Source organism: Stegostoma tigrinum, chromosome 20, assembly GCF_030684315.1.
Source record: "Stegostoma tigrinum isolate sSteTig4 chromosome 20, sSteTig4.hap1, whole genome shotgun sequence".
In the NCBI taxonomy this organism is placed as follows: domain Eukaryota; kingdom Metazoa; phylum Chordata; class Chondrichthyes; order Orectolobiformes; family Stegostomatidae; genus Stegostoma; species Stegostoma tigrinum.
In genome coordinates, this window is record NC_081373.1 from 8,332,002 (window position 1) to 8,356,369 (window position 24,368).

At 39.5% G+C, this 24,368-nt stretch overlaps 1 protein-coding gene across 4 annotated transcripts in view; it reads left to right on the top strand.

Annotated features, from left to right (window-relative positions):
- LOC125462011 (metal transporter CNNM2-like) overlaps nucleotides 1–24,368 on the top strand; it is a 202,860-nt gene that overhangs the window by 107,465 nt on the left and 71,027 nt on the right. For all 4 annotated transcript variants that reach the window (XM_048551476.2, XM_048551477.2, XM_059652974.1 and 1 more), the window contains exon 2: nucleotides 23,807–23,950. In XM_048551476.2, the coding sequence (XP_048407433.1) occupies nucleotides 23,807–23,950 (144 nt within the window). The remainder of the gene's footprint in view (nucleotides 1–23,806; nucleotides 23,951–24,368) is intronic.

Consider the following 24,368-nt stretch of genomic DNA (forward strand, 5'->3'; position numbering starts at 1 on the left):
AGACTAGCCAAGAGAAAAAAGGAAACATACATGAGGTCGAGGTGACTGAAGACAGATGAAGCTTTGCAAGAATATCTGGAATGTAGAGCGAATCTGAAAAAAGGGATTAAGAGGGCTAAGAGAGGAGGTGAGATATTGCTGGCAAACATGGTTAAGGAAAACCCCAAAGCCTTTTATTCATATATAAAGAGCAAGAGGGTAACTAGAGAAAGGATTGGCCTACTTAAGGACAAAGAAGGAAAGTTATGCGCTGAGTCAGAGAAAATGGGTGACATTCTTAACGAGTACTTTGCATCGGTATTCACCAAGGAGAGGGACATGACGGATGTTGAAGTTAGGGATAGATGTTTGCTTAGTCTAGGTCAAGTTGACATAAGGAAGGAGGAAGTGTTAGGTATGCTAAAAGACATTAAGGTGGACAAGTCCCCAGGTCCGGATGGGATCTATCCCAGATTACTGAGGGAAGTGAGAGAGGAAATAGCTGGGGCCCTAACAGATATCTTTGCAGTTGTCCTTAGACACGGGTGAGGTCCCAGAGGACTGGAGACTTGCTAATGTTGTCCCCTTGTTTAAAAAGGGCAGCAAGGATAATCCAGGTGATTATCAACCGTGAGCCTGACGTCAGTGGTAGGGAAGCTACTGGAGAAGATACTGAGGGATAGGATCTATTCCTATTTGGAAGAAAATGGGCTTATCAGTGATTGGCAACATGGTTTTGTACAGGGAAGGTCATGTCTTACCAACTTAATAGAATTCTTTGAGGACGTGACAAAGTTGATTGATGAGGGAAAGGCTGTAGTTGTCATATACATGGACTTCAGTAAGGCGTTTGATAAGGTTCCCCATGACAGGCTGATGGAGAAAGTGGAGTCACATGGGGTCCAGGGTGTGCTAGCTAGATGGATAAAAAAAACTGGCTGGGCAACAGGAGACAGAGGGTAGTAGTAGAAGGGAGTTTCTCAAATTGGAGACCTGTGACCAGCGGTGTTCAGGTTTATTGTTCCCTGAAGATGACAATGCAGGTCAATAGCGTGGTCAAGAAGGCATATGGCATGCTTTCCTTCATTGGGCCGGGTATTGAGTACAAGAGTTGGCAGGTCATGTTGCAGTTGTATAGGACTTTGGTTCGGCCACATTTGGAGTACTGTGTACAGTTCTGGCCGCCACATTACCAAAAGGATGTGGATGCTTTGGAGAGGGTGCAGAGGAGGTTCACCAGGATGTTGCCTGGTATGGAGGGTGCTGGCTATGAAGAGAGGTTGAGTAGATTAGGATTATTTTCATTAGAAAGACTGAGATTGAGGGGGGACCTGATTGAGGTCTACAAAATCATGAGGTGTATATAGAGGGTGGATAGCAAAAAGCTTTTTCCCAGAGTGGGGGACTCAATTACTAAGAGTCATGAGTTCAAAGTGAGAGGAGGAAAGTTTTTAAGGGAGATATGTGTGGAAACTTCTTTACACAGAGGGTGGTGGGCGCCTGGAACGCATTGCCAGCGGAAGTGATAGACGCAGACACGTTAGCGTCTTTTAAGATATATTTGGACAGGTACATGGATGGGCAGCGAGGAACTGGACACAGACTGTTAGAAAATAGATGACAGGTTAGACAGAGGATCTTGATCGGCGCAGGCTTGGAGGGCCGAAGGGCCTGTTCCTGTGCTGTAGGTTTCTTTGTTTCTTTGTTTTGTTTGTAATCGAGCAATCATCTTTACTGTGCTTGTGAGTTCCCTGCGTTATGTTGATCATCTCACCTGCATTATTGTACGCTTGAATTTTTTTCCCATCAGACATCTACAGATCACTAAGACTTGCTTCTCCTTAAATCTTCTTTTTCTGCTGGCAAATAGTATTCTACTGTCCTCTTCTTTGTCATTTACTACATTACTACATGACACAGAAACCATAGTAGCCCAAGCCAAACATAGGCACATATGGGAATTCCTAGAGGTATGATGCTCCACCCATACTTCAATCAACAAACATACAGAATTGGACCCCACATACAAACCCATACAGATCAAAACCGGAAATGACAGTACTCACCATAATGGACTGGACAGTATAAGTTCCGAGCAGAGTAGAATAACATCACTTCATCGAAGTCTGTTCTGATGATGTCACCTAGCATGGTGACGAAATGTCTGAACAAAAACCAGCTAGCTCGGCGAGCAAGTGAACAAACTTGTGGGAATGATCATACCCTGTAATTTCATATAGTCCAGATTGTTTTAAGATAATAGTCACAGATAAACCTAAAATTAATGATATGGAGAAATAGTTGGGGAAATGGAGTTCTGTCACCTGTGAGCAGTACTTTTTTTTTCAAACTTGATACTTTCAATTGATTTGTCACATGTTCTTAGTATAGAAATACACAAGTACAGTGAAATGTGCACAAAGTTGCAATTCACTGGCGCCCACTTAGTTACAAAAACCGGAATTAAAAGATTTAATAGAGCCAAGAGGTAAGTAAGAAAGAAAAGTCCAAATCTCAGATCCTCAGAGTCCCAAGTCAAATCTCCACAATGATGCAGGCGTTGCTCCAATCGCTAGGACACCCAGGAGGTTGCCACCACAGCCACCGCCATGCAAAAGGTCGGTTCTTGCTGCCAGGTTCCAACCCCTGCGCAGAGCCCAACTCTATAGAGTAAAAATTGCAAAGGCAGGTGACAGCCGTAATCGCGTCTTTCATTGCCATGTCCCAAAACTTTCCACCATTTAAAAACATTGAAGCCACCATCTTCATATTGGTACACGAGGCTGTTCAAGTTCATCCAATTCACAACCAAGTTCTATTCTCGCTCTCCCTGGCCTAATAGCAAACTCCTAATCAAGCTTAATGTGTTCTTAGTTGACTTCACCATTTTCCTTTCCTCTCCCTTGTTTGAAAATTGGAGCACATTCCGATGGAGTCAAGGTAAGGAGATGTGGCCCCCCGGAATACAAAATTTCGAATGGTCCACACCCATCTCTTCACTGCTAGCAATTGAAAATCTGGTCCAATGATTCCCATAATATTCTGTGCTGTAAAGTCTATTAGGAACTTGGGCTAAAAAGCTAGTCCAGTTACTATTTCACCATTCTGTCATGTCATATGACTAATCTGTACTTTAACTTCATCTACCTGCCCAGTCTCTGTGTCATGTGATATTAATCAGAAGAGCCAAGATCACAGACAAGGAGCTGTGGGCCAGTTTGTCTAATATGTGTAACAGTGGAAATGCTAGAATGCATTATTAGGGTAGCAATCACAGGACATTTGTATTACAATTTTCTAAATCAGGTAGAGTCACCATGAATTTGTGAAGGGGGAGTCAGGTTTGACCAGGTTAGTAGAGTTCTTTTGAAGAAGAAACAAGCAAGATCAATAAGGGGGAAACCTGTAGAGGTAGTGAACATGGGTTTCCAAAAGGCATTCAGTAAAATGCAGTGTTAAAATAAGAAGTCTTGGTGTAGGGGCAATGTATTAGCATGGGTTGATTAACTGAAAGAAAGCACTGAGTAGAGATAGATGTGTAATTTTCAAATTTGAAAACTGTTGTTAGTGGTGTACCACAAGGAATCAACCCCTGACCCTCACCTATTTACAGCTCTCTCAATGATTTGGATGAAAGAACAAATTATACAGTAGCTAAAAGTGCTGATGACACAATGGGAGGTAGGAAAGTTGTTGAAGTCGTGAAGAGGTTACGAAGTGCTAAAATTGGTTGAGTGAGTAGACAAACATTTGGTGATGGAATATATTTGGGAAACAATGAACTTGTCCACTTTTGCAAGAAGAATAAAAAAAAACGATAAAATGGCACAACATTGCAGACCCCTATGGTATAGTGATTCGTATGCTGTGTTAAATGAATCTCAAAAGTTGGTAGTGAAGTGCTACATTTGATTCGGAAGACAAATAGAATGTTGGCATTTTATTGCAAAAGGAGTTTGTATGTTTAGTTAGAGAAGTGTTATGACAGTTGTATGGGGCCTTAATTGGTCTGCATCTGGAGTAATGTGCACAATTATGGTCACCTTACTTAAGAAATTATGTAACTGGTTTAGAAGCAGCTCAGAAAAGGTTTGCTTGGCTGACTTTTTGAATAAGCGGCTTTCCTTAGGAGTGGCTGCCCTTATGAGGAAAGCTTAGATGGGGCCTATTTCTGTTGCAGTTTAGAAACATGAGAGCAGATAAGATCATGAGGTGGTTTATGCTGAGAGGACTGTTCCCCTTGTTGAGTATTGTAGAACTAGGAGACAGAATTTAAATGTAAAGAACTTACCATTTAAGATTAATGAATATAAATAGGTAATTTCTGGAATTCTCTTTCTTAGATCTTTATATCTGGAACATAAAATTTATTTGAGATTGAGTTAGATTTTCAATTGATAAAGACAGATAAAGGTTATAGGGGATGGAAGGAAATGGAGTGGAGACCAGCATCAGATCAGCCATGCTCTCGTTGAATGATGGAACAGACTTGGTGGGCCGAATGGCCTAGTTATTACTGTGTCTTATGATCTGCAGTACTTTGTGGAAAGAGTTCAAATTGGTACAGCACTTCATATTGGGGCATGGTAGATGCTTTCTGATTTATCTCCTGACTTAACTCCCATTTTTAAATTGTGCCCTCTTGTTCTGAATTCCTCCATCAATACGCATTTGTCAATTTTTAATTTATTCATGCAATGTAGTTGTCAATGGCAAGGTAAGCATTTTATACGTATCAAATAACTTCAACCTGGTAAACTCAAGGGAATTAAAAACAGATTTACATAAACTCTCATCTAACAAACTGTTAAAGATAAAAAGAAAACTGCAGATGCTGGAATCTAAGATAGACAGACAGAGGTGGAGGAACACAGCAAGCCATTCAGCATCTGGAGGAAAGGAGAAGTACTGAAGAAGGGTAATACCTGAAACATTGACTTCAGCTTTCCTCCAGATGCTGCCTTGTTTCCTGTGTTCGTCCAGCCTTCTGTTTGTCTACCTAATAAACAGTTAAGCCCATTATCATTCAGATAATTCTGTGCTGTATTCAGACCAAAGTAAATTAATCCTTCCTGAGATGCAGCCCTAAGTTACTGCAGGGTTCATATAGGATGTAACCAAGACTCCATACAGGCATCACTTCCTCCTTTTCACTTTTGTTCTCGCTTTGTGATTTATTAACTTTATTTAAATGAAATATCTTGATTTTCTACAGCTTTTATATTCTACTTGATGATTTATGGATAGAAAGTGGTTGACCTCAATTTCCCAAATTGTTCTTCAGCTGCTGTAGTTTTGCTCGCTCACTCAGTTGACATTCCTTTATTGTTCTCCACTCCTCCTATGCTTCTATCGTCGCCAGAAATCTTGTGTGTACAGCTATCATTTCCTAATGCATCAATATATATGTGAAAAGTTGATGTACAAACACAGATCTGCTTGTCATATGTCATCAAAAAACGTTCTGTTTATCCCTACCGTCTCCTGCCTTCCAACTAATGAATAAAATACCATAAGGTTGCTTGCATTTCTGTATGATTTCATTTTTGTTAATAGCTTGTGTGAAACCTTATCAGATGCATTCTAAATTTCCATGTAGTCACATCCATCATCCCAGCGACCTCAAAAGACTCAACTAAATGAGCTAGGTATCAATCCTTCACAAATGAATACAACAATCTTTGATCAGCTGGTGATTGTTTAAGTATTCAGTCACTCCATCAGATCATGCAAACAATGGCACCAAAAATCAGAAAGAAGGTATGAACTTTGATGTTTGATCTGTACAAATTCTTGTTGGGCTTGTTGTATTATAATTAGCATTAGTGTTCTTGCAAATATCTAAGTTAAGAAAATGGCAGGAGACCTTCTGGTTTACATGTGAGATCCCCACTTGAAGAAAAATTTAGTAATTTTGAATGCTGGCTGGTGCTGTGGAAATACAACATATTTTGTTTCAGATTTTACTCGTAATTGCTGCTCTGATACTTGTAATACCTTTTAAGTAATCTATGTTTTAAGGGCAGGAATTGTATTTTGAATAGCTTCATTGAAATTTGAGTCCAGTAACCAAAGGCAATGTTGATATAATTGTTACTATGAAGTAATTTGAAAGGATTTTGTTTACAGAGGAGTGTAGGATCAAGAGTAAGCTATTTGGCATGTCGAGCCTGCTCTGCCATTCGATTAGATCATAACACATCACATACTTCAGTGTCAGTCTCCTACTCTACCTCTATATCCTTTGATATCATTCATGTCCAGAAATCCATTGATTTCTGCCTTGAATGTGTGCAATGATTGTGCTTCAGATTACATCTCTGATTTTAGACTCTGAGCTGGAGCAAATATTTTATTCACATCTACCCTGTGTCACCCTGTAAAAATGTTGTTACATTCCACTGAGGCTGCCCCTCATGCTTTGAAGCTCTGTATGTCCTACTGTCTCCTCATTAAAGAAGCCCACCGTCCCAAGGATTAATCTGTTGAACCTTGATTGCATGCCCTGTATTTCCTCTACCCTCCCTCAAATTAGGTGTCCAAAATTCCATGTGAGGATTCACCAAGGCTCCATGTAATTGCAGCACAGCATCTTTGCTTCTGAAATCAAAAGGCAAGAATTTCTTGAACTTTTCTTTGTGACAAATTAAACTTGCAGGAAGTAGAAAACTGTTTTGATCAGATGTTTTCAATATAGGCAATTCCATGAACTCCACATAATAGCATGTTAAATTCACCATCGGTCATATATCTCTATTGAAAGAGCAGCCTGTTGCCAGGAAGTCATTTTGGTCATTTTCATTTCACGTTGTGTTCCACTGCATATTTTGTGAAGGCATTGCAGCTGAATTGATCTTCCTCTGGCAAATTGGGTTAGCTGGAAGACCGTTTTGTGTTTTTTCTAATCTGTTCTTCGTGGGGAGATTGTGGTTTCTTTACAACATTTGTTATCAGGGGTATTGATTTGGGAACATGTTTACAAATGTACTAAGTGTCCAAGACTTGTTTTTTGGTTTGAATTATTTAGATCCTCCATTTCAACCAAAATGTTGTCTTTATATTGCATTGTCAAAAAGAGAAGCGCAGTCTCTGTTTCATGTTTTCACTTGTACTGTAGTTTCTACATTATTAGGAAACTGCACAATCCTAACCTCCTCTTGAAGTGCAGTTCCCCAAGATATTTTGCTGCGAATAGGTGTTTTCTGACAATGAGGTAGAAAAGATGGACAATGTTCACATATTTAAAAATGAAAATTTTCTTCATTTCTGACACGGTACACCAAAGTTTAAAAACTGACTTCACTTGTAAATAACATCCCAGCTTAATTTAATATATTGTTAATAAGTAGTGGTTTAAGTGGATGATATTTGGTTTGACCTGTTGACCTAAGTATAATGAAAAGCTTTGTTTATGAGCAGTACAGGCAGATCATAGTAAGCAAGGATAAAGTAGACAATAGGGTGCTTAAACAGGTTGAGGCAGGAGGTATGCGAGGTCAACATTGTTTTAAGTTAGACCCATTCATCAGTCTAATAATGGCATGGAAGAAGCTGTTCTTGAACCTGTGTGTGTTCAAGCTTCTGTGTCTTCTGCCTGATGGAATTGGTTGGAGGAGAGCATTACTGGGATGGGAGGAGTCTTTGATGTCGCAGCCTTTCTGCAGCAGTGAGAAGTGTAAATGGAGTCCATGGATGGAAGGTCAGTTTCCATGACGGTCTGGGCTGTACACCCCACCTTCTGTAGTTTCTCACAGTCCCTGACAGAGCAGTTGCCATACCAGACTGTTACGCGCCCAGACAGCATGCTTTCTGTGGTGCATCTGCAAAAGTTGGTGAGGATCCTTATGGACATGCCTAATTTCCTAAGCTGCCTGAAGAAGAAGAGGTGCTGTTGTGCCTTCTTGACTGCCGCATCTATGTCAGAAGTCCAGGACAGGTTGTTGGTTACCGTCACTCCTAGGAAGTTGAGGCTCTCAATCTCTGCCCCTTTGATGTAGATGGGGGTGCATCCTCCTTCTTTCTTCCTGAAGTCAATGATCAGTTCTTTAGTTCTACCAATGTTGAGAGAGAGGCTGTTACAATTGCATCACAACACCAAGCAAACCCTGTAACTCCTTTCTGTATTCTGACTCATCGTTGTTTTTAATATCTATCCTACTATGGTGGTGTCCTCAGCAAACGTGTAGATGACGTTCAGTTGGAATTTGGTTACACACTCGTGGGTGTACAGGGAGGACAGTAGGGGTCTGAGGACATCTCCTTGGGGGACTCCAGTGTTGAAGGTTATCGTGGATATTAACAGTTTTGCACCACTGGCCGCCAGAGTTATGGGGACAGGCAGGAGTGTGGATTTGAGGACAAGATCAGATCAATCAAAACCTTATTGAATGGCAAAGAAGACTCAATGCTATTTGAGATACTTATGCTACTGTTTATTATATTTTTATTTGTGGGGAACCCAGCTATTTAATCTAAACACTAACACACTGTGTGACTTGTTTAGATATATGATAAATAATTGGCCCAGTGTTTCAACTTCCAGATAATTATTTGGATTCTGCACGGTCTTAATTAAGCCAGGATGTTTGTTTCAAAACATTTAGCATATCTTATATTGCACTAAGAGTTGGCTTCAAAGTGAATCTGGTTAAACTTTTTAGAGTTGAAATTGTATCAGTGATAATGGGAACTGCAGATGCTGTAGAATCCAAGATAACAAAGTGTGGATGAAGGGTCTAGGCCCAAAACGTCAGCTTTTGTGCTCCTGAGATGCTGCTTGGCCTGCTGTGTTCATCCAGCTCCACATTTTGTTATCTTAAACTTTTTAGAGTTGTTAGCTTACCAGGTACTTCCATTAATGGATGAGATTAGGAAAAGAGAAAATAGGAATGCGTGGAAAAGAAAGATAAAAATTATTTAGCTTGTGCAGGTAAAGTTGCCATAGTTATATCGGAACATAGGACTGCTGTCTCATGAGAGAGAAGCAGCTGGTGGTTACTTAACCTGAGGGTTACCACACCCGAGACAAGTGGTGAAGCTGAGAACGAGAGTCCTTCATGACCTCAGGTGGTGTGGGAATTGAATGTGTGCTATTGGCATCACTCTGTGTCACAAACAAGCCATGCAGCGAACTATGCTAACCAACCGTTTCCCTGCCCCAGCTTGATTGCAAAGTTGTGAACCCTCTATTACCTCCATCAAAATAGAGTTGCTAAGCTTAAATACTGCAAAAAATGCCAAAGACTCATTTACGTCTGTTGCACTTACAAAGGCTAAAACATAGTCTAAATAACCTTGTATCAGTGATAATGGGAACTGCAGATGCTGGAGAATCCAAGATAATAAAGTGTGAAGCTGGATGAACACAGCAGGCCAAGCAGCATCTCGGGAGCACAAAAGCTGACATTTCGGGCCTAGACCTCTGATGAAGGGTCTAGGCCCGAAACATCAGCTTTTGTGCTCCTGAGATGCTGCTTGGCCTGCTGTGTTCATCCAGCTTCACACTTTATTATCCTAAATAACCTTGTATTCTTTTGAAGTAAACTGTATAGAGCTTAGAAGCTCTTAGAAATGTCTTAATGTACCTTTTATCTAAGCAGACATTAGTGCGCCCAGAGTACTGAAACTGAAAATGTTTTTCATTATAATTCGTTCAAATCTCCATGACCGACCCACCTGTTGAATGTTTGTTACCTGCCTTTCCATGACATCCATTAAAACCGGAAGTGGGTGTGTTCTCGGTGGATGGGTGCAGAATTTTAAAATTTTAATAAATCAATTGCCCCACTCCAAATTTTAACTCCTATGTTAGGGGGTGTAAAATGAGATTATCAGATCTGCTGAATTCTCTGTCAGTAATGCAATATCTGTTGATTCCATATTTTTTAATACCTGCTCTGGCATATTAAATCATATCAGATTTGAACCCAGAACACTGGAACAGAATGAGTGATACTACGAAAGACTGCTTTTTTTACCTGTCCAGTTTGCAGCCTTCACTCACTACTTTATAGAATCCCTACAGAATCCTTCATTTCCCATGGCTAATCCACCTAACTAGACACCCCTGGACACTATGGGCAATTTAGCTCAGTCAGTCCACCGAACCTGCAGAGCTTTGGACTGTGGAGGGAAACCGGAACACCCAGAGGAAACCTACACGGACACGAGAAGAATGTGCAAACTCCATACAGACAGTCACCCGAGGCTGGAATTGAACCCGGGTCCCTGGTGCTGTGAATGTTATTGGAATTACTGCTTTGTTGAGACCAGCAGTTAAGTGCCAAGATACACATACCACCTCTTAGTCCTTGATTTTTTTTTCAAAAGTCCATGTCCTTTTTGTCTTGGTTTAGTAATTTGTGAACAGGTTAATTTGACAAACTTTGGTACTTTATGCAGTGATCTGCCTCTAATATTGCTGTAACACTGTAGGTTCCCAAAGTTAGTAGCAGCATTGTTATTGTGACAAAATATGGTCCCAGAGCATTTAAATTGTTTCTGTGACTAATTTACTAATTTTTGTGCTGCTGTAAAAGCATAGTTATCCTCATCAATTTATATTGAGAGTTCTAACTTTGAGTCCTCACTTTAAAAAAAATTCCAAAAGTATTTCTCGCATCAAAATTCATTTGCAGAGGGGTATGAATTTCTTGTTAAAAATGTTGGAATTGTGATTACATTTTTCTAAAAAACACACTGATGTACTTGAGATTTGAAATTTTCTTAATGTGGATTGGATTTAAGCCTTTGGACTTGAGTCTGAAATGTTATTTGCTAGTGCAAATAACACCAGGTTTCCCAGTGCTACTGACAATGGTTGCCAGAAGACTTTATATGGAAGCCAGGAAAGGATGCTCAATAGCGTCTGTGGGAATATTGGCAGATATTTAAAAATGTTAAAACTGCTAATGTAGAAGACTACATTTGGAAGGAGTCTGTGTAAGACGAATGGAAACTTTAGGCTGTATTTATAGTTGTCTACTGTTTTGTTTAGACATTCCTTAAACATCAAGAAATGTATGTTGAGTATATAAATTATGGGAAAATGACCATTTTGCTTATAAAGCTAACTAAATTTGGTGGATGTCTAACTAGTCTCAATAGATCTGTCGGTGCAGACTGGCTGGTATTTAAACTATGCCCCATCTGTATTCAAATGACTTGCTCTAAAATTATCAGATTAAGCAGTAGTTGCTTTGGTGAGAATATCGCTGTAATGGAAAGTTCATTTGAACTCTAATATTAGCCTCTGTGGTTTTAAAGTTGCTTTGGAAAATTCATTCTAAATGATCACAAGCTGTGAATGGGAAAGATTTATTTAACTTCAGTCACATAACATCTGCAGGAATTTTAAAATGCCAATTATATCCCTGGGAAACCAGATGTTAATTCTTTTTATGACTACTTAATTGTACTTATTGAATAAATTTGGTCACAAATTTGGACCTGTTGAACTAATTTAAAATGTTAAACTTTGACAACAGAATTTTAACAGCTATGCACTTGGGAAACCACAAGGTAACATAGTATATTGTGGAGGTTGAGCGTCATTATAAATGCAGTTTTGAGGATATCTTTACTTGAACACATTTTCAGTAATAATTTCTATAAAAAATAAAACAATCATGCTTCCCAGTATCTTCCAATCTCAGTTACTATTAGCTATGGGGAATATTTTTGTTTTCTCTCTAAGTAATAACATTGCATATTTGATTGTAAAGAATTAAGCATTTTGTTACGTGTCAAATAGAGGAAATATTTTCTCACTGTACCTTGATTGAGAGGACTTAAGGAGAAACCATTTCAAACATGCTAATGTTTAAGAGAAGGTTTGATGGAATGCAAGGAAATGTTTCAAGATTATGCTCCCTTAGAACACACTTCTCCATAAGTTTTAAATGTTTAGAAATTCCTGTACTGAATTATAAAAAGCATTTGTATTAAATGAAAATATTTATCACCTTTGAAATATTGGACTAATGTTCCAGAAAAATGAGTCTCAGTACCTGTGTTTACCTATCCACTTTACTTCTGTCTTCCTCCCAGGTAACTGCCTCGGTCATTTGTAACATCTCTACTTGTGTTACTACTCACCAAACAATTGTGTCAGAATGATACAACTGCCACTACCTTTAAGGGGGTGATCTAAAACCGGCACCTCCAAAATTTAAACATGTTCTTCAATGACTCATACACTTATAATTAACCTAACAGTTGATATTCATCTCCTTGAAGATCAACAATTAAATATCTGAATGGAAAAGCCTTTAAACTTGGGTCTCTGTGCCAAAGCTAAACTGATCCCAATACAGAAAGTGCTCAAAAAACTTAATAGGCCTGGCAGCAGCTGTGGAGAGAGAGAAATAAAGTTAACATTTGAGTCTGATCTAATGTTTTTCAGAATCACCATACGATTTAAATTTTGCGAACTATTGGAATATCATTGCCTTTATTTGTACCTCATTCTTAATCTCTCAATTCGGTGTACAAAACAATAGCCTATGTTGAGTGTTGATAAAAGAAACCAAAATATCCCCCATCCGGTCAGCCAAACATTCCGCCTTCCATGTATTTTGGAAATGTGACTCTGGAAAATAAGAAATAACATGAGAAATAGGAGCAGGAGTGGCCAATTCAACACCTCAAACCTGCTCCATTGTTAATAAGATCGTGGCTGATCTGCCCAGACCTCAACTCCTTATTCATGCCAGCTCCTTACATCCATCATAAAAATCTATCTACCTCCTCTGTAAATATTTCCCAGTGATTTTGCCTTCATAACTGTCTGGAGTAGAGAATTCTAAACCATTCACTAACCTCTGAGAGAAGAAAATCCTTCATATTTAAGTTTTAAAAGAACGTTCCATTATTCTGCGATAATAAAATGTGAGGCTGGATGAACACAGCAGGCCAAGCAGCATCTCAGGAGCACAAAAGCTGACGTTTCGGGCCTAGACCCTTCATCAGTCTAGGCCCGAAACGTCAGCTTTTGTGCTCCTGAGATGCTGCTTGGCCTGCTGTGTTCATCCAGCCTCACATTTTATTATCTTGGAATCTCCAGCATCTGCAGTTCCCATTATCTCTGGTTCCATTATTCTGCAACTGTTTCCCGATTTCAAGACTCACCCATTAGTGGAAACATCATCTCACATCTAACCTGTCAAACCCCCTTAGAACTTTGTATATTTCAATAAGATCATTCCTAATCTTTGTAAACGCCAATGAATAATGTTCATCATTTTCTGTACCGTGGCAGTCACCTGTTTCCAAAGACCACCATTGACTAAAAGATGCTGCATTGAATCCAATATGCTAATTCAGCCTTTGACAAACTATAGCAGTGAATATTTTGCTCCAAAGGTTTCCATGTCAACAAAAGTTCAAGGTGTACTAAGTAATTGTCACCATATTCCTGCACTGTAGTGAGACCTGAACTGTGAATTTGGGACAACAAAGTGCGAGAGAAAATCCATCACCAGTGGCTCCAATATATTTTTCCGATCAAATCGGAAGGCTGTTGAACAAACATTAACATCTATAAAACTGATCTACAACATTTGGGTAAAACCCTTGTAAAATCAAGTTTGATGGACTGTTTTTGACCATTTAGACAGTTGCCCCAACCATCCTGTTTTCTCAACTGTCAAGTGGCCAACATTTCAGGGAACACCGATGAAAACAATTCTAAGATACTCTGAAGCTGCCCTACAGCTTAGTTACGTTGGCCTTGATAACTGTGAGAAGCTTGTTACCAATCATTCAGAATATCAGAAATTATCCATCATGCTTCCAGTCTTCAACTACCTAGATGATACCTCCTCTCACCAACCTTCCTGCAAGAATGTGATCTCCTACTCCCAATTCCTCCGCCACTGCTGTGAATGTTCCCAAGGGGGGACGATTCAGTCCCGAACATCCCGGATGTCCTCTAATTTCAAGGAACGCAACTCTTCCTCCACCACCTGCCTATGGTGGTTGAAAATGCTCTTAACTGCATCTCTTGCATTTCCAGCACCTCTGCCCTCACATCCCCTCACCTCAACAAAAACGGAATCCCCCCCGGTCCTCACATCACCGCCCACTAATCTCCATATCCAAAGCATCATTTTCCTCCACTTCCACCACCTGCAATCCAATCCCACAACCAAAGATGTATTTCCCTTCCAGCCCCTATCTGCTCTTCATAGAGACCGCTGTCTCCACGGCTCCTTCATCTGCTCCACATTCCCCACTAGCCCCAACACCCCCGGCACCTTACCCTGCGACCCGCGGGAAGTGCTACACCTGCCCCTACACCTCTTTCTGCCCCAACACCACCAACAACCAAAGTATCAAACAAACCTTTCACATCAGACACAGGTTCAGCTGCATATCTGTCAGTGTGGTCAATTGTATCTGCTGCTCCTGATGTGACCTCCTCTACGTCGGTGAGACCCAGCGGAGGCTTGGAGACCGCTTTGTAGAGCACCCGTGCTCTGTCTGCAGCAAACAACACCACCTTCCCGTCGCAAACCATTTCAACTCCCATTCCCTGGATGACATGTCCATCCTGGGCCGCCTCCAGTGTCAAAATGACACCACTTGGAAATTGGAGGAACAGCACTTCATACTTTGCCTTGGGAGCCTGCAGCCCAATGGCCTAAATGTGGACTTTACCAGTTTCAAAATCTCCCCACCCAAGGCCTCATCCCATGACCAACCCTCCCTCTCATCCCCGCCTCCTTGACCTGACACAACCTGTCCATCTTCTCTCCCACCTATCTGCTCCTCCTGTTTCACTGACCCAATCCCCACACTCCCTACCTGCACTCACTTATCACCATCCCACCTACCTTCCCCAGGCCCACTCCTCCTCTCTATTTATTTCGGAGCTCCCTTCCCTCTCCCCTATTTCTGAAGAACGGTTCTGACCTGAAATGTCAACTTGCCTGTTCCTCTGGTGCTGTCTGGCCTGCTGTGTTCCCCCAGCTCCACACTGTTATCCGTGAAAAATCCTGTTCTGCCAGTATTAAAAAAATGTGTATTGAAGGAGGACTACGGGGATCTACTCATTACCATAAAGTGCAGTTTTGCCAGAATTAAGATATGTCTAAAATTATTACCTAAACTTTCACAGCATCAAAGAATCCACAATCTTCTAAAACAATAAATAAAATTCCAAATAAAACAACGTCTGCAACTGAAGGTGGACAGGGGTAATGTTTTGCCAGTGTTTTAAGTCTGTTTGTAAACTATATATAGCAAAAACTAATAGAGTCATAGAGTTATACAGCATGGGAACAGACCCTTTGGTCCAACTCGTCAGCGCCGATCAAATGTTCTAAACTGATCTAGTTCCATTTTCCAGCATTTGGCCCGTATCTCTCTGAACACTTCCTATTCATGTACCCATCCAAAAGCCTTTTAAATGTTGTAATTGCACTTGCCTCCAATTCCTCTGGCAACTTGTTCCATACATGCAACACCCTCTGCATTAAAAAGTTGCCCCTCAGATCCCTTTTAAACCTTTCCCCTCTTACCCATGCCCCTAGGTTTGGATGACTCTACCCTAGGAAAAAGATCATGGCTATTCGCCCTATCCAAGCCCCTCATGATTTTATAAACTTTATAAGACCATCTTCAGCCTCCGACGTTCCAGGGGAGTAGCCCAAGTCTATTCATTCTCTCCCTATATGTTTTGATTTAAACAAAACTTGATACACAGACTATGGCCCAAGGAAGAACCTGTTAGTTATTGACGGGGTGGGTAGATTTAATGTCATTGGACTATTAACACCGAACCCCATTTGGGCCATAGGTTTGAACGGCTAATGGTAAAATGTGATTTCAGTACAAATCAGGCAAAAAAAAACTGGCTCAAAATAAAAGTTGTTGGAAAAGCTCAGCAGGTCTGGCAGAATCTGTGAAGGAGAAAGCAGAGTTAACGTTTTGCGTCCGGTGACCCTTCTTCAGAATGGAATTCTGTTCCGAGGAAGGATCACCGGATCTGAAATGTTAATGCTGTTTTCTCCTCCACAGATTTGCCAGACCTGCTGAGCTTTTCCAGCAACTTTGTTTTTGTTCCTGATTTACAGCATCCACAGTTCTTTTGGTTTTTATAAAAACCTGGCTTGCTGGTGATCATGTAAATTTATTGATTGTCGTAGAGAAGCCTGCCATGTTCACTGAGGTCCACTTGGGGAGGAAATCTGCAGTATTTACCTGGTTTCACCTACATGTGACTGCAAACTACAGCAGTCTGATTAACTCTGCACTTTGTGCAGTTATGGATGGGCAATAATTGCTAGCCCAGCTAGCATGCCCGCATGTTATAATTTGAATTCAGAAGTGAAATAGTTTTTAAACACATTGGGGAAACAGTGACTTTTTATTGAAAATGTTGGATGTTGTTTTATTTGGAATTTTATTTATCGTTTTAGAAGATTGTGGATTCTTTGATGCTGTGAAAGTCTTTGTCAGCGCCATCAATTTGTGAGCAGAGTTATCCAAACAGGTTGTTGGATGTGGCTTGGTCTAAAGTCTAGTCAATGAGAGGTAACTGATAAAACGGCACTTTATTCAGCTTTGTAGATACATTTGCAGGCAGGATTAAGCCTGCAGGAAGAGCTGTGTATTTGTCATAAGGTTGAGTCAGCACTGAGCGAGAAATATAGTCTACTGACTGTGTTCTTGTTTTTATATTGGCTCAGTGATCAGACTGAAAATGTACATGTCTTAGTTGTGCATCTGTGTTCTCATGAAAAACAAATATTGAGGTTGTTTTGCCTGATATGAAGGAATGTGATTTTAAAAAAGGCAACTTTTTTCACTCAACCCATTATTTGTAATTGTGAGAATTCAGCTATGTAATAAAAGTTGCATTGTTTGGGTTGTCAGTTGGATTCCAAAGGCATTGGGATAAAAAGTGTACTTTAGAAGGTAGACAAATCCAACGTTGTTCCATGACGCTGAGGTATCTTGTGTGTTGTATCTAATTGTTAAGCTTCATTATTGAATCTGAATATACATGACAATAAATGATTCAATGTGAAAATACAGTGAAAAGTATGTCCCTTCGCCATACATACACGGTGCCATTCGCATTAACTTAGAATAAGATAAAAGAAAGATAACGTTAGAGAGTCCAACTTTGCTTTCCACTGTCGTAGTCCCGCTCCTGGCTTTCCGGCTCTTGCCGCACCTCCACCAGCATCCTGCTCTGGGCTGCCTCACCAGCCCATGCTTGATCTGCTGTCACTGCCGGACACATCCTGCGTGTTCAGCTCTTGCCCCCTGGTTCCTGTTTGCGATCTAGACCTTTCCCGACTCCTTAGGGGGGTATTTAAAAGAGGCAGATAGAATTACTACAGAAAGAGAGAGAAGAAGGGAGGGGAAAAACGGAAGGGCAAAGAAAGATAAAGAAAACTGGCGAGCAGAGTGCAGCTCCGAATGGAGAGACTTAGCCTGCCACCATATTACTAGAATCTTGCAATAAAATGGCCCAGTTTGACTTTTAAAAGCTTGCATTCTGATAATTTGCCACAATCCTACATCTTAAAGGAAATATATAGATTTATCTGTATCTTTATTGTCACATGTTGTTCAATTGTCATATTTCAGTCCAGTTATAAAACCCTCATACAGTATTGCAGCCTCACAGCACCAAGTACCCGGGTTCGATTCCAGCCTTAGGTAACTGTCTGTGTGGAGTTTGCACATTCTCCCCGTGTCTGCGTGGGTTTCCTCCGGGTGCTCCGGTTTCCTCCCACAGTCCAAAGATGTGCTGACTAGGTGGATTGGCCATGCTAAATTGCCCGTAGTGTTGAGGGGTGTGTGTGGGTTATAGGGGGATGGGTCTAGGTGGGATGCTGCAAGGGGCGGTGTGGACTTGTTAAGCCGAAGGGCCTGTTTCCACACTGTAGGGAATCTAATCTATTCCTTAAATCCATTTTTCTCATTCATGATAGCTTTGAAATTAACAGAGTAATGACGAATAAAAGTGAGCATTGGCTTCTAACAGCAGTAAACCTTGTAATGAATGTGACTGTGAAAGTATTTTTGGAAATGTTTATGGTTGCTTCATAATGTGCTTCATGTTTAAGTTTTATCTGAGTGTGAATTAATATATATTTTTCATTCAGCCTATTTCTGCATGAATACGTAGAATGCACAAGTCTAGTAATTTCAAGTGTGCAAGCCAGCTGGTGTTCCTTCTGCTACAAATCTATAATACTGACATTCAAGACTTTGGCTTAACTAATATCTGTTATTGAGTGACTTTTTGACATTGATAGCTACTATATCATTTCACAAGTCCTGCAATCAACACCAGGTATTTAATAAAATTTGTTATGTCACCTTATAGTTTGAAGCAACCTTTTCATGTTTGCAGATTTCACGTCTGTGACCTACTCCTGGTTATAGGTGGTATTGTATAATGGTCATTTGTGGGTTAACCAAGCTGAGCTACATGTAATGTTAGTGATTCTGATTAGGAAAAAGTAACATATGATCTTAAATAGATATTTCTATTCCATGATTTTCTTTATTGCTACTTAGTTTCAGAGCATGGAAATAGCTTCTTATGATTTTACTCATTCGAAACAAATATTACAGCTATGCTCTTGGACATCTGTATAATGAGTATATATTACTCCCAACAATGCTAGTGAAGAAGCCAAGTGTAAATGCCAATTAAGACGGAAATATGAACTGTGTTTTTCCTCTTGATAATACGGCATTGTAAAGATTTGAACTGCCAAATATAACTTAATGTGTTTTGTATTAATCTGAAAAATTGATGATGCTATGTCTTGGCTGCAGAATACAAAAATGTTTAACTGGTGTGTTTGATTGATTTAGTTTGCTTTATATTCAATTTGAAATCCAGCACCTAAATTCCTCATTTGTATAAATACCACCCCAAATAAATCCAATGTGAAAATATATATTTTGCTTTACTTAATTAAGTGAACAAGTTTTGAAATCAAGTTTACCATGTTTAGTGATCTCAATGGCATTGTCACTCCAGGATGTGAGCATGGCGCTAAGATTGTGAATGCTCAGGATAAAGCCTGCAAAACGATAATGTGATGTCGACATGTACTCCTCCAACCACCAATGGAATCATGCTGTAACCAATTCATGTTGCCAGGACATCAATCATAGCACGACTAACTTACTTAAATAATCAGGTCTGCTATTTCTAAGGTATGCTTAGGGAAAGCTATATTATTGGAGGTGGTGATTTTCAGATGAGAAGATAACCAGAAGCTAGTCTGCCCATTTAACAGATCATTTTGTTCGTAGTGGGGATTTGTTTGCAACTTGACTGCCATTATTTCTAAATAACATTCATTGTACTTCAGCTTATTGCCTGTGTGAAATATTTTGGGATGTCCCAAAAAAGTGCATACTTGTGGCATGGGCTTGTCATTCTGATAAAAATGCATTTTGTGAAAACCTATGGTTGCTATACCAGTTGTACCTTTGTTGTATTTTCCGTTACACTCCTTTTCTTTTGTCCTGTTTGCGTCCTCTGATAAGCGACATGGGTAGCTTAACATGCCTTCAGCATTTGTCTGTTGCCATGGCTGGTATTTATAATTGACTCCACTCTCCTTTATTTCGAAAGGAATTCGGGTGGGCTGAAGTTGCATTCCAGAATGACCATTAATAATATGCAATAGCAAAAACATTTGTAAGTGGTCACGATATAGGGTGACTGTCCAATTGTTGTATTTCCTACACTGAATGATAAATTTTTAAAATTTAGATAATTTGCATCTCAAAATATTCTATTCATTCATGTAAATAGACTGTAATTGGAAACCTGATTTCTAAAATAATGTCCCATCCTTTGTAAATAATGAATATACCGTGAAGTTAACCAGAAATTTTCATAAATTTGTTTCTAATTGTACAATTTTCCAAGAAAGTAAATGTTGAAATTGAAGCTGAAGTGGTAATTAATGCTGACTTGTAATTTATTTGTTTGTTAAATGAAAGAATTGAACCAATCAACAGCACCAATATTTCTAACATGTAAACTGTCTAAATTAACCCATAAACTGATGTTTAATCCAGGTAATTTATTCTATTTTTCGGATGAAATAGTTTTGGTTCAGTCACCCAGTGATTTTTGAATCCAAAATCTCTTTAAGCATACAGCACAGAAATGGACATTTAGATCCAGTAGTACTGGTATGTGTTTAACTCCTACATTCTCTCCTTCACCTTTTGTGTAAATGAAGATGTATCTCTTTCATTCTGCCCTGCATCTCTTGGATTTTAATTCTATATCTAGGCCCTGTCATTTAACACACTTCACTTACCAGAAATCTCTCTAAGCAAATTTATGTCCCTACTATGTACCAAATCAGCACTTAGAATGTCATTTGTGGCAATGGTATGTGATTATGACAAAAGTGAACTTCGCTTCCTCATCCATCTTGTACTGTATGTAGTCATTGACATAATATGTTATGCCATCCTCCTGCAAACCAGTCATCCTGCTTGGCCAGATTACCTGCACCTGGCCCTCTTCTTGGATATCTAATTGTGGCCAGAAAATGACTTGCAGTAGCTTCTCTTTCTGCTCTTGCACCGTTTCGTCTGGAATTCCCTCAAGAAATCTGTTGTCAGCCCATTCTAATTTCTCTTCCACAGGTTTCCCAGCCTGATATCATCCGTAAGCACAGCATGAACTTTCACTTACTTTGATGACGCTACTTGACAGCCACTTCTCTTGATTCCTCACCAGTGCTAAATTATCAGACTCCTCATTGACATCATTTTCTGCATAAGAAGGCTTTTCTTGGATTTAAATATTGGGAAGTCTGAAGCCAATGCTTTTGGTCTTTACTGCCAGCTTCATCCTGTAACTACCCAAGAGTCTGTTCAGAACTTTATGTTTGGTGAACTGATGAACTTTTGATCTCACATTCATTAACCAAAGCTGCAATTGTGTACTGTATTGGTTCATCTGCAGCTGAAACCGTGCCTCTGTTGTCCCTGGAATTGAAAATTACAATGTACTTCTGTCTGGTCTACTACATGCTTGAAGTCATACAAAACTGCTACTCCTGAAGTCCACCTGCATCACCCTTGTGCTTGCTGACCCCTAGGATTTTTAAAAATTATTCATTCACAGAATGAGTGTGTCACTGGGTAGGCCAGCATTCATTGCCCATTCCTAATTACCCAGAGGACACTTAAGAGTCTGGAGTCACATGTAGGTCAGAGCCAGTAAGGATGGCAGATTTCTTCCCTAAAAGACATCGATGGTCATCATTAGACTCTTAATTCCAAATGTTTCTTGAATTCAAATTCCACCTGCCACGTGGCAGGATTCGGATCAGGGCCCCCAGCACATTACTTGGGTCAACAGCCCAGTTATAAATTGTCACCATCTTTTCAAAGCCTTCAATGACCTCATCCCTACAATCTCTGTGATATCCTCCAGTGCTACAACCACTGAGATACCAGCACTGTTCTAACTTCGGCCTGGTGCACATCCACAATTTTAATTGCTGCTCCAAATGTCTTCAATTGCTCTGGAATTCGCTTCCCAAAACACTGTCACTTTCCTCCTCGTATTCGCCTCTTTTTGGTCAGCTTTTGAGGACCTGACGTCATATTATATATTCAATGTAATAGTTTTATACTTTGTTTTCTAACACACTGTGAAGTTCCATGGAAAGCTTTATTACATTATATATGTGATATCGGTTTAAACTGTTATTGAAATCATGCAAATCCATCTACTTTATTCCTGCTTTTCTTAATTTTAAGAAGATTTCTAAAATCAACATTAACCTACAATGAAAATTATCCTACATTTGCAAGCTTGTTCTTGTATTTGGTTTTTATTTTAGTAGGAATCATCTCTTGAAAATATACAGTATTCTCTCAATTGTCTCAATATCTTTGCTACAGTGTAGAGGCTAAAATTGCATGCACAACTCCATCAGCAGTCTTATTATTGCAAATAAATAGATATGTGATAAGGTGAATAGGAAAGGCCCTTTCTCAAGGTTAGGGAAGTTCAAAACTAGGGGACATATTTTTAAAGTGAGATTTAAAGGAGACCTGAGGAGCAATATTTTCACAGAGGGTGGTTCGCAAGTGGTAGATGCAGGTACACTTACAATATTTAAAAGACATTTAGATGGGTATATGAAAAGGAAAGGTTTAGAGAGATATGGGCCAAATGCGGGAAAGTGGAACAAATTTTAGCTTGGGAAACTTGATCAGTATGGACGTGTCGGACCAAAAGGTCTGTTTCTGTACTCTTTGACTCTTAAATCTTGATTTTTGTTTTAATCTTGTATACTTTTTGCCATTTAAGCCCAATATTCTTATCCCCTTAATGTCTTAGAAATTTAAATCTCCAAATCCATGCGCACCAAGTCACACAAATTCCTCAACCCGTTCATTCAATGTACAAATGTCCTTTTACAAAAGTGCACCAACTTATGTATAATCTTGAATTCTACTTGCTGCTTTACTTCACCTCCTACGATCCTCAAATTTCTTATGTTTCTTGTTATTTAGGATCACTTGCAAATCTGAACAAGATATTCTTCATCAACAATTTAAACTATTGATATGCACCCTGAACAGGAGTGGTACCAAGACAGCATTGTGCCCTGTGCTTCCAGTTACTCTAAGAAGCTGTGTTTAAAACTGTTCCAACATGGTGTGAAGCCGGATGGACACAGCAGGCCAAAGAGCATCAGAGGAGCAGGAAAGTTTGACGTTTCGGGTCGAGACCCCCCCCTTCTTCGACCTGAAACATCAAACTTTCCTGCTCCTCTGATGCTCCTTGGCCTGCTGTGTTCATCCAGCTTCACACCGTGTTATCTCAGATTCTCCAGCATTGGCAGTTCCTACTATCTCTTTAAAACTGTTCTATTAGTTTTGATCTGTGTTGCTGCTCCTCTCCTGTACAATACCGTGTCAAAGCCCTTATTTCACATTCATTTCTTTTCAGCTTCCATTATCAAACACATGCTTAATGAATTTGTGTAAGGTTTGCCAAGCTTAATATATTACTTTCTGAATCTGTATTGAGATTATTTTTTCCATCTAAATATTTTGTCGCAGTAGTTGTATCTGTAATTGAATGTTCCAAAATGTTCCCTTGCCCATGTTAAACGAACTGACCTGTAAATTGCCAAGGTACCTCTGTCTGAATATGACTGAGTGTTAGTTTCAATACTCTAATCCTCCAGAGCATAATCGTCCTTATTTGAGCCTGTCTGAAATGTAATTTCCAGAATCTTCACTGGCTATTTCCCTACTTTCCTCAGGATCATTGTATGTACTCTGACACTTGGAAGTATTATTTAAGTAAAAGAGCTGGAGAATATTGTTATCTCACTTATTAACCTATTAACGGTTCTGGATATGTCTGCTCCCCTATATTCTATCAATGCACTGAGCTGAATCTTTTGCAAAAACATTTCTGTATTTCTATAAATGGATACAATTAGACTGCAGGTATGCATTTGCTGTGGTTCATATCTTATTTTATTATGCCTTTGCAGTGGGAATAGATCAAAAATAGTTTAATGTTAACCTAAATCTTTTGCAATATTATTATATTTCTAAATCTAACCTAGCTGCTTATTTCTTGGTGACTTCTGTCCTTGTTCACATAGGACTCCTGTATTTTTTAAGATAATTGAATCAATGATTATTAATGATGTTGAATTTGTGCAAGATCAGGTTTCTGCCTGTGCGAAGCAGTAAACTTAGTTCTTCCAGTGTGTGTGCTTTAATTTTATCATACATCAAAATTATCTTCACATTCAAATTCATTTCTTCTTTCCACTCTTTGTAGGTAAATCCCATCTGGCAATAGTACAGAGAGTGAACAATGAAGGCGAGGGGGATCCATTTTACGAGGTTCTAGGTGTCGTCACACTAGAGGATGTAATTGAAGAAATTATCAAATCAGAAATCTTGGATGAAACAGATTTATATAGTGAGTGTTGTGCTGCACTTGTACTGTACAGAATCTTGCAAACATTTGTGCATGGATTTAATAATTGAATCTGTATTCCTTTCTTAAGGAGGCAGACTTGAGGATAAATGCAACATGCAGTGTTCAGTTAGCTCTGTTTGTGCAAACATCTTACATTGCAGTAAAAGCACTGTAGCTGCTGCACATCTCTACCATTCATGAAAATTACACCTTTGCAAAGGAGAAGAGTTAATTATTTTAAACAGCCAATACTTAACAAGGTTAGGGAAAGCCTAACTCTACTGATTTTGGGTAAATGTGTGATTAACACCTGGGTAAAGCTCTTGTGATGAAAAAGGTTGTGTTACAAGTTATTTCTTTTTCTAATGTTCTTTATATACACCTGTACAATGTTTCTGCTTTGGAGAAATATATGATC